Source organism: Notothenia rossii (genome assembly GCF_949606895.1).
Source record: "Notothenia rossii genome assembly, chromosome: 6".
NCBI classification, from domain to species: Eukaryota; Metazoa; Chordata; class Actinopteri; order Perciformes; family Nototheniidae; genus Notothenia; species Notothenia rossii.
The window spans coordinates 18,068,574-18,083,446 of record NC_136909.1 but is presented as its reverse complement, the minus strand read 5'-3'; the positions used below and the strand labels follow the sequence as shown (position 1 = coordinate 18,083,446).

The 14,873-nt window shown below is 41.3% G+C and overlaps 1 protein-coding gene across 3 annotated transcripts in view; it reads right to left on the bottom strand.

The window, feature by feature from the left end:
* kdm2ba (lysine (K)-specific demethylase 2Ba) overlaps window positions 1-14,873 on the bottom strand; it is an 18,949-nt gene extending 4,076 nt beyond the window's left edge. The window contains exons 1-6 of one of the 3 annotated variants that reach the window (XM_079685944.1): window positions 14,714-14,873; window positions 9,870-10,097; window positions 9,171-9,314; window positions 7,799-7,885; window positions 6,396-6,692; window positions 273-1,084 (exon numbers count right to left, since the gene is read on the bottom strand). In XM_079685944.1, the coding sequence (XP_079542070.1) occupies window positions 273-1,084; window positions 6,396-6,692; window positions 7,799-7,885; window positions 9,171-9,314; window positions 9,870-10,097; window positions 14,714-14,767 (1,622 nt within the window). In that variant the 5' untranslated portion in view covers window positions 14,768-14,873. The remainder of the gene's footprint in view (window positions 1-272; window positions 1,085-6,395; window positions 6,693-7,798; window positions 7,886-9,170; window positions 9,315-9,869; window positions 10,098-14,713) is intronic. The other 2 variants (XM_079685946.1, XM_079685945.1) reach the window with 2 other exon arrangements.

Sequence of the window (14,873 nt, the reverse complement as noted above, 5' to 3'; positions counted from 1 at the left end):
GTGTGAAGTTGAAGTCAAACTAAATGATATGATAAAGTAGACATTTGTAAAAATCAATACGAATTCAAAAAGACATTTGGGGAATTGGTTTGCAAGAGCGATGCTTTTGGGAACGATCATAAACATCAACAGGTGAAATCCAACAGCTGTGTCGTTTTAGAGATGATATAAAAAACTTTGAGATATAAATTGTTCGTAGCTTATAACTGATGAGATATTTGTCCTAAGCAGTATCGCCCCTCATGTTAAACGAGTGTGTCTCGTCCCCATACCATCGGTTCCACGTCTTGCAGACCCTCATGCAGACGCACAACTCCTGGTGGGTGAGGTATCCGAAGATCTTCATCCACACCTCTCGCTGAATGACGTGGGATTTCCCGTCTTTCAGCGGCAGTCTGTCGGGGGGCGGGCTTATCGGGGGCGGCCGAATCACGTGCCGCTCCATCTGGACACACTTGGGCGGGGAGTGTGGGGGCACGGGCCGGTTGGTGGGGGTGCTCCTGTTGAAGCCCAGCGGGGTGATCTGACTGGGGTAGAAGTGGCGCAGCTCCCAGGGGGTCCCGTTCATCTCTTTGTTCTTGAGGTGGGGCCTCTGATCCCCCAGCTCGTTGCGGAACAGCCTCTGGGGTTCCTCGTTCTCCGTCTGCGGCTCCACCTTGAGGGGCTGCCGGTTCTCGTTGGCCAGGCAGTCCTCCGTCTTCTGGATCTCCTGGTTCAGGGCTTTGCTCAGCTCCCGGCTCAGCTCTCTGTTGGGTAAACGGCGCTTCCGGCGGGCTTTGCGACGCGGACCCTTTTCCTGGGTCTCACTGCCGCCCTCGCTGCTGGGGCCGGCCTGCGGGGAGCTGCAGAGCGACTGGTCACTGTCTCCAAAAGGAGTTTTAACGGAGGGGTTCAAGAGTGCACTCCTGGAGTCCCTCTCATCTGCTTCGTCTTCAGGGTCCCCAAAACGCCCTCTCCTTTCTACACCTCCCCTGAAGTGAGGCACCCTGCCTTCTTCATCCTCCTCCTCATAGGGGTCTTCGTCCTCCTCTTCTGTCTTTATATGATGTAGGAGTTTGGAGTAATAAGGATCATCTGACTTTTCCTATAGGATACAAAAAGAGAATTAATTGCAATATTTACAAATAAGTTTTACAGATAGGGCAGTTTGTGGGGATCTTGGGGATGTTGAGGAGGAGTTTTACTTTATGTTGCATATCCCCAAGTACTTTGCCTCAAGAATTCATTCTGTTGAGGAACCTGAAATGTATGTGAGTGGTCTAAAGCCAAGATAATATGTTGAGTTGGCCATTTACAAAAAGAGAAGGATTATGTTATGTTGGAGGCGTGTGGCGCAGTGGATAGAGCGTTGGTGTTTGGATCAGGGGGTCACAGGTTCAAACCCCACTGCAGTCAGCATGTCGTTGTGTCCCTGGGCAAGACACTTCACCTCAAATTGCTCCTGTGGGGATTGTCCAAAGTATTGAGTATGTAAGTCGCTTTGGATAAAAGCGTGTAACATGTAATGTTAAGTTAAAGTATTTTATTGTCATTATACAAAAAGTAGAACGAGATTCAGAGTGCAACTGATGCAAAGTGTTCTGACGTTTTCTCATTGGTTTTCTTTCTTTGAATGTTTGGAACTGTATATCATTAAAGTCATGTGTCCATCCTGCTTGTTGTCTAGTGTCTGATGATCACATATGGGCTGGGTTTCATTGGTGCAGGAGACTCACACAAACGACTCACACATCCCTTTCCTCTTGGACGAAGATGAACACCCGTTAACATCTGGCTTTTGTCCTTAGCAGGAGGGGTTACATTCTGCATTTTCCTCATGACAAATGACTCTGCCGTAGTCAAAAGTGTTTATCAAATCGATCTACAGTGATAGAAATATGAAACCTGCTCATTCCCCCCCCCCCCCCCCCATTGACAGAAAGATATGACATGTGTTCTCCAGGGGTTTGGACATTTCTTATGATCTATTAACATACAGTTAATATGCTCTCCTTAAAGTTTCCAGGCCAGAAAATAAAGTTATTACTCTTAATTTAAACTCAACTGAAACCATTTGAATCATGCGTTGTTAGCCTGTAACTCTGGGTGAGTGGAAGATATAATAATTAAATTGAAAATAATTCAGTTTAACCGTGTTTTCTACACATCAAACGTGAGTAAAACACCAGAAACGCTCCTACTGGCATCATCTGGCAACAGGAAGGTTCCCACGCTTGCCTTGACATTTTTTTCCATGCTACCTCCTGATTTTCCAGGTACCATATTAAGTGATGATCTATAGGCCCCTGAAGCTTTCCGCCCCCATCCGCGCCCCCCTCCCCTCACACACACACACAACCCCCTAGGACACCTGACTACTTACTTGATTTAAAAGATGTGCCAGTCAAGTCTACATTGTAAATGCTTAGATATGATGTCTTATTGATAATATCAATGCATGAAATAATGCAACAAGCTGTAGATGAACTACAATTTATTGAGCTGGAACTTTGAAACACATGAGCACTGGGATTGATATATGTTCTCTCTTCCACTCCTCTCCTATCTCATCCTGTCCTCTTCTCTCCACACCTCCCCTCTTGTGTCCGCTCCTGTCTTCTCTTCCTACTCTTCTCAACTCCTCTCCACTCTTCTCCCTTTTCCTCTGTCATCCTCTACTCTCTTATCCTCCTCTTTCCTTATGTGCCCTCCTGGCTCCTCCCCCTCTCCACTCCTCTTCCTCCTCCTCTCTACAGTCTGAAGATCTGAAACAGAATGTTATTTTGAGTTAAAATTGGTCATCTCCATAAGCTAAAAGGGTGTTATATTTGTCTTTAGGAGGGTGACCAATAAATATTACAATCTTTCATACATCCATAAAGACTATCGCGCATACCTCATTGCTTTAACTTATTGACAGACTCTTGCAGCTCTTTCAGGGCTTTGTCTAGAGCTGCCACCTCTTCCTTTTTATCAGCAACCCCTTTCCGATAGGCATTGGATTTTGACAGCAGTGTAAAATCGTGCTTCTTCTCTGCCATGACTGCCATTTCATGTGCTTCTTCCTCCATTGTTTCAGCGCTAGTCATTACGCTTTGTTTTCACTTTCTGGATTTCCTGGGAGAGCTCCTTTCTTTTCTTCTCTTTAGTAGTTTGCTCTCTCAACTTCTTCTGGTCTTCCAGATACATCTCATATCTTGTCCTTACTCCTCTGCAGTGTTGCTTGAGGTCTTTTGGAAGAGCTCCATCTGTGTGCCCAGCCATTGCATCGTGGACCAAGCGCATTGCTATTAGCGTCTTCTCCTGTAGGTTTTCAACAAGCATATCCTTGTTAACAGTGTACCCCCTTTCTACTGCAGCTTGTCCATGAGACAGCGTGAAGAGACATTGCATGATGTTCCACAGTTCTGCATACTCTTCTTTGCCACTGAGATATCTTCCGAAGAATTCATCAAGTCTGCAGCTGTAAACAAATTCTTGTAACTCTGCTTTGTGGCTTGTGTTGACATCGAGTGAGAATGCTTTATACTGAGAAAGGACTTTGTCACACTCTGTGGCAGGGCACCATCCAGCATTGAGGAGAACCTGAAGGACTTTCTCAAACATTGCTGTTGTACTTTCGGTTTCTGTCACAATCATCACAGGGTCAAGGGACCTCGTATGCCGCACAGCTGGATACATGAGAGGACTTCTCTCCATAATTTTCTTGCAGGTCATTGCGAGTAAGGAGACACATTCTTTTTTGAACTCCACGATTTTTACTGGATTTTCCTGGAGCTTCTCAGATCCCTTCTGCAAAGCCTGCTTGGTTGAAAATCCTATGTCCAGGTGTTTGAGTGGGACATGGATTTGCTTCTCTTGGGGGTCCAGTTTAGTGAGCTGGAGAGGTGTCTTGATCTTTGTCAGCTCTTCTCTCTTGATAAAGCATGACAGCAGGCCTGTCAGGGTGCTTTGGAGCTCCTTTGCCAAGAATGGCACCATTGGGGCATCTGTCTGAAATACCTTCAAAAAAGGCTTCAGCTGTCTTGCAACAAAAGCGAAAAACTCAAGTTGAGCCAGGAAAAGAGGGTCTTCGGTTGCCTTCTTGACTGTCAAGTAGGACGCAGATGTTGGCACTTTACTCTTCGGAAGTTTCTTGTGGCTGTGGATGTACGCCATCACAGCTGGCCACACTTTGATTGCCCGCTCAGCAACTTGCAAGTCTTCAACCCATCGAGTGGCACAGAACTTCAGAGGAAATCTTGCCGTTTTAGTCAGCTCACTGAAATCCTCTCGCCTTGCTGGCGAGTCATGGAGCACCTGCCAAAGCGCATTTCCGATTTTCCAACCTGTTCCCCTCTCTCCGGTCTGGAAACTTCCATGCACAACATGCAGACCACAACTTCCCAGGTTGATGAGCTTTGGTGCATCTGGATCCTCTTTGCTCTTGTCCTCTTGGAATATTCTTAAGAACTTCCAATTCACTGTAGGGCCGTCCATCGATATTTGCAGGGGCTTCTTGGGGTCCAGAGGTGACAGGGATTTGTTGATACTCTCCAAGAGCTTCTCTGCCTGAGTGTGTCCTAGGAACTCTGAAGTGAAGTAACGCACAGCTACTTTCCCTTCGCGTTCACTCCAGTAGCGCAGAATGATATCCATCTATTCTGTTTGTGTCACTTTGTTAAGGCATTCGTCAAAAGACACTACATGACACTTTGCTTTTTCTTACGTCTTCGATCAGCTGCTCTTTAAAATGAGGATACAAGCCAAAACATATAAGGTAAGCCGATTTTGTTGCGCCACAAGTAAATTGTTTGGCAATTTCGCTGTCTGGGAACACCTGAGCAAAAGTGTTTGAAATGTCAGAGTTGGAGTTGAACGTGATATGTGACCTGACCATCTTCATGACCCAGGGAATCTCTGCTTCAAATACAGCTTGGCTTGAAACAAATATTTTCCCCTGAGCTCCAGAGCCTTTTTCCGTAGGCTGTTCACTGCTGTTACTGGGCACCTGACTGTCACTTTCGATATCCTTGCTTGTTGGGCCGCTTCTTCCCTCTCCTGTTTTTGTAGTCAAGAAATCTGTCATTCTTCTTTCATTATTTAGCTGTCCAGCTAACTTGGTGTGGATTTGTCCTTTTGAATGGCTCTTGAGGGAAGCGACCCCCATATTGCTGATGTCAAATGACTTGCGGCTAAACTTGCAATAAGCCTTGTGGACATCTCCTGGTACCTCTCCAATCCAGTCCTTGTATTGAGAGTCATCTTTCCAATGTGACTTGAATCTGCCGCGTGTCATTGTGTCATTAGATTATGAGTCTTACGTAGAAGGGGTAGTATGCCTACTCTTACTCTGTAAAAGCTTTTTTAAATCAAACTAATGAACCTAAAAGGGAAAACATAAGGCTGGTTCCCCTGTCGTTCCTAAGTACAGCAACCTCACTAGTAAGCTTAGCTTAACAGTATAGATGTATAGAATCAGTCTAGGCATGATCAATGATTTTTCAAAAATGTCTCACCCCAAATGTTCGTATTTAGTAGTATCATTTTTTTTAAAGAAAAAAACGAAAAATCACAAAATAGCTAAAAGTAGATATAAGAATGAATGTTACAAAATGTATCAAGACTAGACTATTCATGTCAACTAGTATAGAAGTAATGTCACAGCCTAATGTGAAAATGTATTGGTCGTTAGCTAGCAATGCAAGCTAGACAACACTAGCTAGTTAGTTAGCAAACTGAATGTTGGCTAGCAAGATTGGACTCCATGTGCTTGCTAACCATCATTAACAAATCCAAATTCAAAACGAACTCAAACTCAAGTTGCTAGCTAGTTAGCAAGATTGCACTGCTTACTAACTAACGTTGATAAACCCAAGTTTACCACAGTTAAAACACAGCTACTTACATTTGAGGATAAACTTGCATAAGAAGTTTCACTGTCGATGTCAAGGCTCCCGTGTTGGCTGGGAAATGCATGTATTTGACCCTTCTATTGAGATCGCGAGTAACGTTATTATTCCTGAAGTCCACCAATCCGAAACTATACTTTTAAAGTCCATATCACCAAGTTGCCTGCATCAAATTCCAACATCCAATATACCATATAGGATGCCAAGAGCATGGTCTACAACATGGAATCATCCATTTCTATCTACAGTAAAAGCTGTTCACATGTAAAGGGTTTTTATAAACTCATCTTAATTCTGTGCTCAATAGTTTCATTTTATTTCTATTTTACACCTCATCCAATACAAATTTCCAGGACAACTGTTTCTATTTCCATGTAAGTGTTCACTTTTGCTCAGTTTCCATGACTTTTCCATACTTGGAAAATGAAAAAATGAATCCCATGTTTTCCAGGTACCGTGGGAACCCTGAAGAAGTCTATACTCAAATACTCACTTCTGAAAAAAAAGGGTAATAAAGATACTAACCTTCTTCCTCACGCCGAGATCCTCTTCCTCATCGTCATCAAACAGCTTCCTCTTCTTCCTCAGTTTGTCCTCGGGCCGGGGGCGGGGCAGGTTGCTAGGGGAGAGCAGGGGGGGCTGTCGGTGGAGAGTCTCCTCCGGTCGGTACCTGGGGGTCTCCTCTCTGTCCGGCCTCCTCTTCACCGTTGTGGACGCGTCCCCCTCCTCCTTCAGAGACTTCTGCTCCCTCAGCAGAGAGCCCGGGAGGTTGGAGGCGTACTTGAACCCTGGACCCCTTTTTTGTTTCAATGCCAAGGGGGACAAAAATTGCGAGACAACTTTATACCTTTAGCCTATCACGGGCTGGAAAACCAACCGTACTACAAACGTCCCTGAGGTTTGAGGAAGTGTGCCTGCGATCAAAGCAGACAGCGTGTTACTTCTAGAGGTAGAAATACAAATCAAGAAATCTATTCAAATTTGAAAAGTAGCATCTCAAGGTTAGGGTACTTGAGTTTTTCTATTTTCTGCTACGTAACACTCACTACATTTTTTGCAATGCTATGGCACCTGTTTAGGTAACTATAGGGTCATTTCAAATCACTTATTTCAAATGATTACTTATTATAATGTATTAACGTAAAGAACATACAATTAATATGCTCTCTTTAAAGCCACCAGGCAGAAACAAATAGTGACCCTTTTACATTTAAACTTGACTGAAACAATAATAAAAACCCATCAAACCTGGTTATTTACTTGATAGTCATTTACTATTTGCTACTTTATAGCTCTGCCTTGATCTAAGAGGCAAATATGCAACTTTTTATTCCATTTGCAATCAATAATGAATGTAAGCATCTAATCAATTCTGTATTATATTAGATTAAATTACCCCTCATATAAAGAAAAGAAAAGGCTCCCTAATAACTACCTGCAAAATTAGATTGGAATATATATTAAATATCCAATACTATATAATAAATATGTGCATAACCTTGACTGCAGGGTTCCAGGTTGAGTTTAATAACATACTTTTTTACTTGTACTTAGTAAAGCTTTTATCAAAGTCTTTTTAATCTGTGGTGTTATTAATTTAACTGCAGTATAAGATCCGAGTACTTCTTCCACCACTGGCTGAGTCAGTGGTTTCCTGCGTCTGTGACAAACACAGTCACATGTGAAAGACTTTCACAAACTAGAAAAGTATAAACAGGAAGTGGCAAGATAATCATCAACACACAAACTGAAATACTGAAAGTAATACTGAATAAAGAAAGCTTCTACTATCTATGAGCAATACTGAAATAAATCTCAGAGATCTTTAGTAGTAAAACTTTTACAATGGGTGAGTCAGAACACTTCCAACACAGCCTTAGTAAGCAGATATATCCTCTGAACCTGTTGACTCACATGTTTATACTCACTTTTCCACTTTTTCCAGCATGGTTGCATTTGGGGCATTCCCAGCAGTTGGGCAGCTCATCGTTCACCACTCCTGAGGCATCGCTCACCTGAAACACCAACAAGGAAATGAACCGGATCTCAACAAGAACAACAAGCTTTAACGCTCAGTTTTTACAACACAAACAAGAGAGGGGAAGTGAAAGTGACGGTTGTGACATGCGCCTGCCAGGCAGGTCAGCACAGTTTAACCTCAGATACCGTGCACACTCTTCATGTATTCAATAGGGAAGGGGAGTGAAGTCAAAGGAAAGGTTTACCAACAAAATGAACATTTTATACAGATTAGGGATCACACTGGTTGAGTAAAGAAAATGTTGTTTTTCTCACATGCCTTCACAGCGATTACAGAATAAATAAACAATGAAAAGTATTGAGGAACTGAAGTAAATGAACTATCAAAATACTTCTGCCCAAGTCACTCATGCACAGGTGAGCCACTGTTTCAGACTCACGCCACTGAGTGTTTTGAACTGTAATGTTTTTTTAATTTTTTTAAATGAATGTATTACGTAGGAAGTGCATGACAACTGCATGAATCAGACTTGTATTGTTTGAAAGGGTTGTGTCAGAATTTGTAAAGAAGTGTTATGATATGGTGATGACTAAGTTTAGCTTAAATATAAAAAAAGAAACGGAGAAAATTCTTTACGAATGATTCACTGTGGAGAAAAACTGATATAAAAAAGTTTTCTTTAAAAAAAATCAAGGTAACACCCAGAGTAAAGTTAATGATATACAAACGACAAGAATGGCTTAAAAACATATTTAAACTCCTACTTAAATAAGCGTTTCTTTATTATTACGTATGAAACAAAAAGGAAAAACATATTTGATGCCTTAGTTGATGCTTGCTGCTAAACAACTTGACAGCGCTCGTCTGAGAAACTGGTTTGACCAAGCCTGTGCTGGCCTGACGTTAACAACCAGAAGCAGGGTGTGTGCTGCTTTACATCTGTTTGGGCTTTGCCTCAGAAATGCAGTTAGCATGTCTGCTGGTGAGATCTACCTTGTAACATCCATTCGAGGTAACAACCTACACTCAGCAAATCCGATCACTTGTGTTCCTAAACATGTGGCGGGAGTCAAATCCTCAAACACAATGATGTCACACGGCTTGTAAACCCCATAATGATGAGTGTGTTACATAAACAACACCGCTTCCAATTAACTTCAGTGACTAAAGTCCATACGTCTGAGTCACACACATTACTCTACAATGACCTGGCATTCCTGGCACACTACTTCAAACTGAAATGGATCACACGGTGATGACTGGACTAAAGGCCGTGTTGCTCAACAACCTGCTCCCAGCGCTGCTCTCCTTTCGTTTACCTTCAGGCAGTTGGGATGGACGATCTCGTTGCAGATGGAGCACTCCATCAGCATGAAGTTGAACTTTTCCTCCTCTTCCTCCAATGTGTCCTCTTTCCCGGCCTCTTTACACACCACACACACCGCCGTGTGAGGCAGCACCGGCTGTGTGAAGAGAGGAAAACATCAAGAACATGTAGGAAGAGGGCCGCCATGATGTCAGATCCTCACTACTAGATGCATGTGGCCAATGAATGCATCATAACAATATTATTGCGAAATCTATAGGACATTTACAAATAATTAATAATAAGGACATCAGTCAAATGTATCTTTAACTTTGTCTTTTGACAGTTCTCTCTATTGGCAAAATTATTATACTAAAAATATTAGTGTAGGGAAGTGGAGAGAATCTGTAACCATAACTCTACAATAGTGAAAAAAGAAAAACGGAAATTATGATTATTTTATTTTTAATGAACATGATATCAACCTTAACATTTTATAATTTCACAGTTATTAGCAATACCTGACAACTCTTTGCAGGAATAATTACGATTTAATTAAACCAAAATGATATTATCGTGACTTTTTAGAAGAGAAACAGAGCACATAGCTATTTGTCTGAGTCACAGCTTGTATTTGTGGAAAACATTTGTCAAAGCTTTCTAAAACTACCAATGAAATGTCAAAGCCCTCCCTTGTAAGTGTGCCACTCACTGCAATGCACTGCCTCATGATGCAGGACTGCTTCATGCGCCCCGGCCCTCCGAACTTCTTCATGTCTTTGCAGAAGTGACACTCTCCACACTCGGTCCGGACGCACGCCTCGCACTTCCGGCATCGCGTCCTCCTGCGTCTCGCTCCCGACGAGCTGCGATTGGACGGCAGCTTGATGGCCGCCGCCGACGTCCCAACCTTCGGCTTCGGCCGGTTGGCCGCCCGCTGCTGGAAGAGGAAGAGAAAAAAGTTAGCTGAAGGACACACAAAGATGTCATGAGTCTTTAGGTAAAAGAAAAACATTAAAAAAAGATAATGATGCTGGATATTATTCAGCTTCTCTGTCATTACCTGCTGAAGCTGAGCATCAGGACACATATCAAAGTGTATCCTGATATGTTGCACTCACACAATATACTGTTTGTTCATGCTTTAGATATAATTCATTGTTCTTGCCCATGTTTGATAATAACAGTATTGTTAGAGTACAGTAAACAGGTTAACTTCACATCAGGCAGATATGCCAGCATTAAGGTGAGGTCAATTATATCTGTAGAACTTAAAAAGGACTTTCGTTCCCTACCGCTCTGTTGGTTACATTTTCTTATTGTGCTTTTGTACAAGACATCAGACAAAGGACATCACTTTCTTCACAGTTAATTCATTGTTTATTTTATAAAATGCCACAAAAGAAATGTGAAGAACAGCCACAATCACAATTTTGCAGAGCACAGGGAAACCACATTAAATTCATTTTTTTTTTTTCAGGTAGTCTTGAATTAAAAAATGATATAAATAAGAGATTGGCGGAAAGTCTTTACATTTGAAAAGCAGGAGGACTTTTCTGTTAATTGACTCAATAAACTGTTCCAGCCCTTTCTTTGAGAGATGGTTACATTAAATGAATTGATTGCACAGGTTATACGATCCTAACCATCCTTTTATATAATCAAAGTGCTCCTCTCCAACAGCTCCGACCTCTCTGGTAAATTGCAAACATGCACACTGCTGAGTGTGACTCATGGGAGTGAAAGGAATGAAATAAAAGGGTAGCGTGGTGATTAAACCGCTCTGCACTCAGCTTCAGATCTCTGCTCATAATATCTCGTTTGTGCATTTCTCACATTTTATTTTTAGACTCTTCCCTGTTGCCATGGCAGGACTATGAAAATAAGACAAATCGCAGACCATTACAGCGAGTCTTGTTCTAGCAGGAGAGGTTACCTAGGCAACACGTTTGCCTTGCTGGGGGCAATCTGTTTGAAAAGACGACTGCAAGAGATGATAAAAATAAGCTCTCAGCGGGAGGCTTTACTGCAGGATTTAATCACTTATTACCAACACTACATTTCAGCACACCATTATTTATTGTTAATGCGAGAGTGATATCAGGTCAAACAGGTCAAACAGGATGGAAATAAAACAAAACACTCGGTCTAACGACATTTTACACTAATGCTTTCAGAGAGATATTAGGAAGAGACAAGAGAATGAAGTGTGCACACATACAAGGAAACAACAAGCAGAAAAATAAACCATTCTTATTTCTGTATGATTCACTTTTAAAGGTTTGGGTTGGAGCGCGAGGGGGGAGTGTGGGAGAGACGGATTTTAGCCTCTGCAGACTATTTACATGCACACAAACCTAAATAACACTATAGCAAAGAAGAAACTCCAAAAAAGCACAATAGGGCACCTTTAAAGTAAATGCAAGAGTCTTGCTGTTACTTTTCAACCTCATGGTCAGATGCAGGTATTGCAGGTGGTTTGGACAAAAGCATCTACAACATGAAACGTAATGTATTGATACATTGTTGCCTTCAATGTAATCAGAAATACACATACAGCTAATCACAACAACAATAAAGCTGAACACAGTTCAAATGTACCCTACAGTTACAGATACAGTTATTAGAAACGTAAAACAATAATGACACTTGTTAATACAGTAATGCAACAGAGCATACTGCAGAAGGTGCAGGAAAATAAATCAGAGGATATGACAGTAAAGGGTACACAGGGATTTATACAAATTACATTTACTTTATACTACATCTATAAGTGATTGTGTTTACCTGGTTTTTTGTGTTTAAATAAATGAGTTGAAGTATATAATAATAATAATAGATTTATTTTGTTAGCGCTTTTACAGGTGCTCAAAGACGCTTTACAGATATAGTTTGAATATATGTTCGAAGATGCATCTCTGTATTATATTCTTTGTCTGAATAAGAGCTTGACGCTTGTAACCTCACGCGTAGTAATTGAATACATGTTCATGGGACCATCATGAAAGGCACTGACACTAATTTTCTATCTTTTAAATGCTCCTCTGTTTCGAACTTACTATAAATCACCTGGACGTGGATGCTTTTGTATTTATTTTTGTACTTTTACATGATATTTCTTTTGGAATCTTATCATGAGATTCTTTTAAATGGTATGTTTTGATTGAATGATCTCTCCTGGCATGTTGCCATGAATGTATCCGACTCCTGTGGAAATATGGGAGGGAAGCATCAGAGGAGTGGCTGCAGCTGCAGGGCGACTGTCGACATCACACAATGTTTTTTTTGTTGTTCTGCTGCTATATTATGTTCCTGACCTTTTCTGACACAATGGCTTTATATCATTTCTTAAGTCAGCCTCTAAACAAAGCCATTTAAATGACAGTGTTAAAGGAGATGCAAAGATGTATCATTTCATAATTGTAAAAAAACCTCTCATCTCCAGCTTCTTAAATGTTAGTATTTCTGATTTCTTAACTCCTCTCTGACATTAAACTGAATATATTTTGAGGTTGTCATCTTGGGTGTTTGTAGACACTGATCAACATTCTTCACCATTTTCATGTTATAGACCAAAAACAAGAAATACCTTGCCGATGAAGCTCTCATATATTTGCCATTAAAAAAAGTATTGTTAGTTGCAGCTCTTGATGGAAGGTTTTGAACACAACAAATGCTCCAGTCTCTGCAGATCTCACACAACCAACTTGCTCTAATTAAAGTAAATATGTAGCATAAAGCTCAAAACAAATCTGTGCACTTTGCAGAGCACGGCTGCCAAAGCAGCTATCAGCTGACCTCGTCTTTACTGTAACTCTGTGCAGTAATGTGTCAGGAATTTGGGATTGCTTCCTGAAGTGTGGGAAGAAAAAACATGGCTTGTATTCTTCCGTGAGCGTGGTTTTGTGACTCAGCTTCAGCATGGATTTCAGAGGAAATCAGTCACAAGGCTCATCTATTGGTTGTCCTCAAAACAAAAGAAAAAGTGAGTGTGGCTTTCTTCAACACCATGTCCGAAGAGGGCAAAACACCGCCTCTGAAGAGCTGTTATTGGGTGCTGTATGTGTAAACATTGTGTAAGCAGCAGGACCTGGCTCTTATGTCAGCACCTCTCATATTTCTGCTCCGTTGTGAAGGCCAAGTGTCTAATGGAGACTTGTGCAATATCACTGTTAGAAAGCATTCATGGCCAAATTACACACACACTTCCTACCACAAATGAATAGGCATGTCGCAATAATAACATTATCGTACAATACAATTGAATATTCTCATTTATTTTTGCTGACCTCATCATTGGCTGTTGTTTTTAAGTTTGATTTTGTTTACCCTAAAAATGTCAGCAATATTTAAAAGCACATAATGCCAGAATAAACACCAGTTTCCCCTTTCATTATAAGACCGCAGTGTTGCTCTCTATTCCCCCATGTGCCATCTATTTAATATTGTTTAAGTGCATGTTTCTGTAACAGAGCCAGCAGAGTGCATTACATGTATTGTTTTAGTTGTGTTGTATGAATTATCCATGCTTTATTTATATAGGATATTATGTATTCTCTCAATAGGATGTGTAAATATATAAGAAATAAAAGTTCATGCTATGTGAAAGAGTGTACTTGCTTTATTATGTTATTATAATGGTCATAGATAGTCGTAAAATGCCAGTAATTCTGTTTATCGAAATTATATCTGTGGCAATATATCCTGCAACAAAAGTAGTTGTTATGACAGGCCTACAAATAAAAACTTTCTCCTAAAGAACCTCAGAAAACAGAGTGTAATATCTGATTAAAAAAACTCCAGTGCTGTATTTTCCTCCTCCTGGTGCAAGACAAGTGGCCTAAAAAATAACAACAGTTTAAGTCAAACCATTATTCCAGCCAGGGGTTTGAGGGGTCACTGGACCCCAGTTTGGGAACCACAACAGAAGTAGCAGAGCCCCTTCATTGTTCCCTCACCCCATCCCCCCCGCCTCTGCTAGACAACATTGAGCATAAAGCCTTCTTAAAGGCACAGAGTGAGAGGGGTAACTTTAGGAAGTGTGAGGAAATCAATCACAAGTATGCATTTTTTTTCACTAACCGGACATGTGGGATTAGAGTACATTGTGTAAATCACAGCGTGTACATGCAAGGCTTTTCAGATAGATGGAAGATTTTGTCCACACGTGTATAACATAAGAGGATGAAACTCTGTATTAAGAGGTGGTCAGTACAAAATGGGTCAGTTATGGCTAACGTGATATATGTTGTCCAAGGAGGAGAGGACACGCTGTGTGTGTGTATGTGTGGACAGACAGGGTATCAATCCCAATAAGCAGCCCGACTCTATTTAACCATGTTTACATAACATTAACTGAGTATTAAACCGTATGACTGTAGAAAGGTTATAAAAGGACACATTTCAACTCGATACTGAGGAAAACAGCGGGTAACCTGAAGCCACAGAAGAAAACACATTTCCACTCGCAAAAACCTTTCTCTCTCAACGCACGTTTTGACAAAAACACACACGTATACAAACGGAGGTGACATAATGAAATGTGGGAGCTCTGACCTGCTCAGACTCTGAATCATATTCCTCATCGTCTCCGCTCAGTGACAAGGCCATGGCTCCTCTCTCTCATCGTTTGTGAACACTAGAGAAAACTAACATGGCTGAACAAGCTTCCTGCAGCTCAACTCATTCACCCCTCCCTCAAACAGGCAGCTGCTAG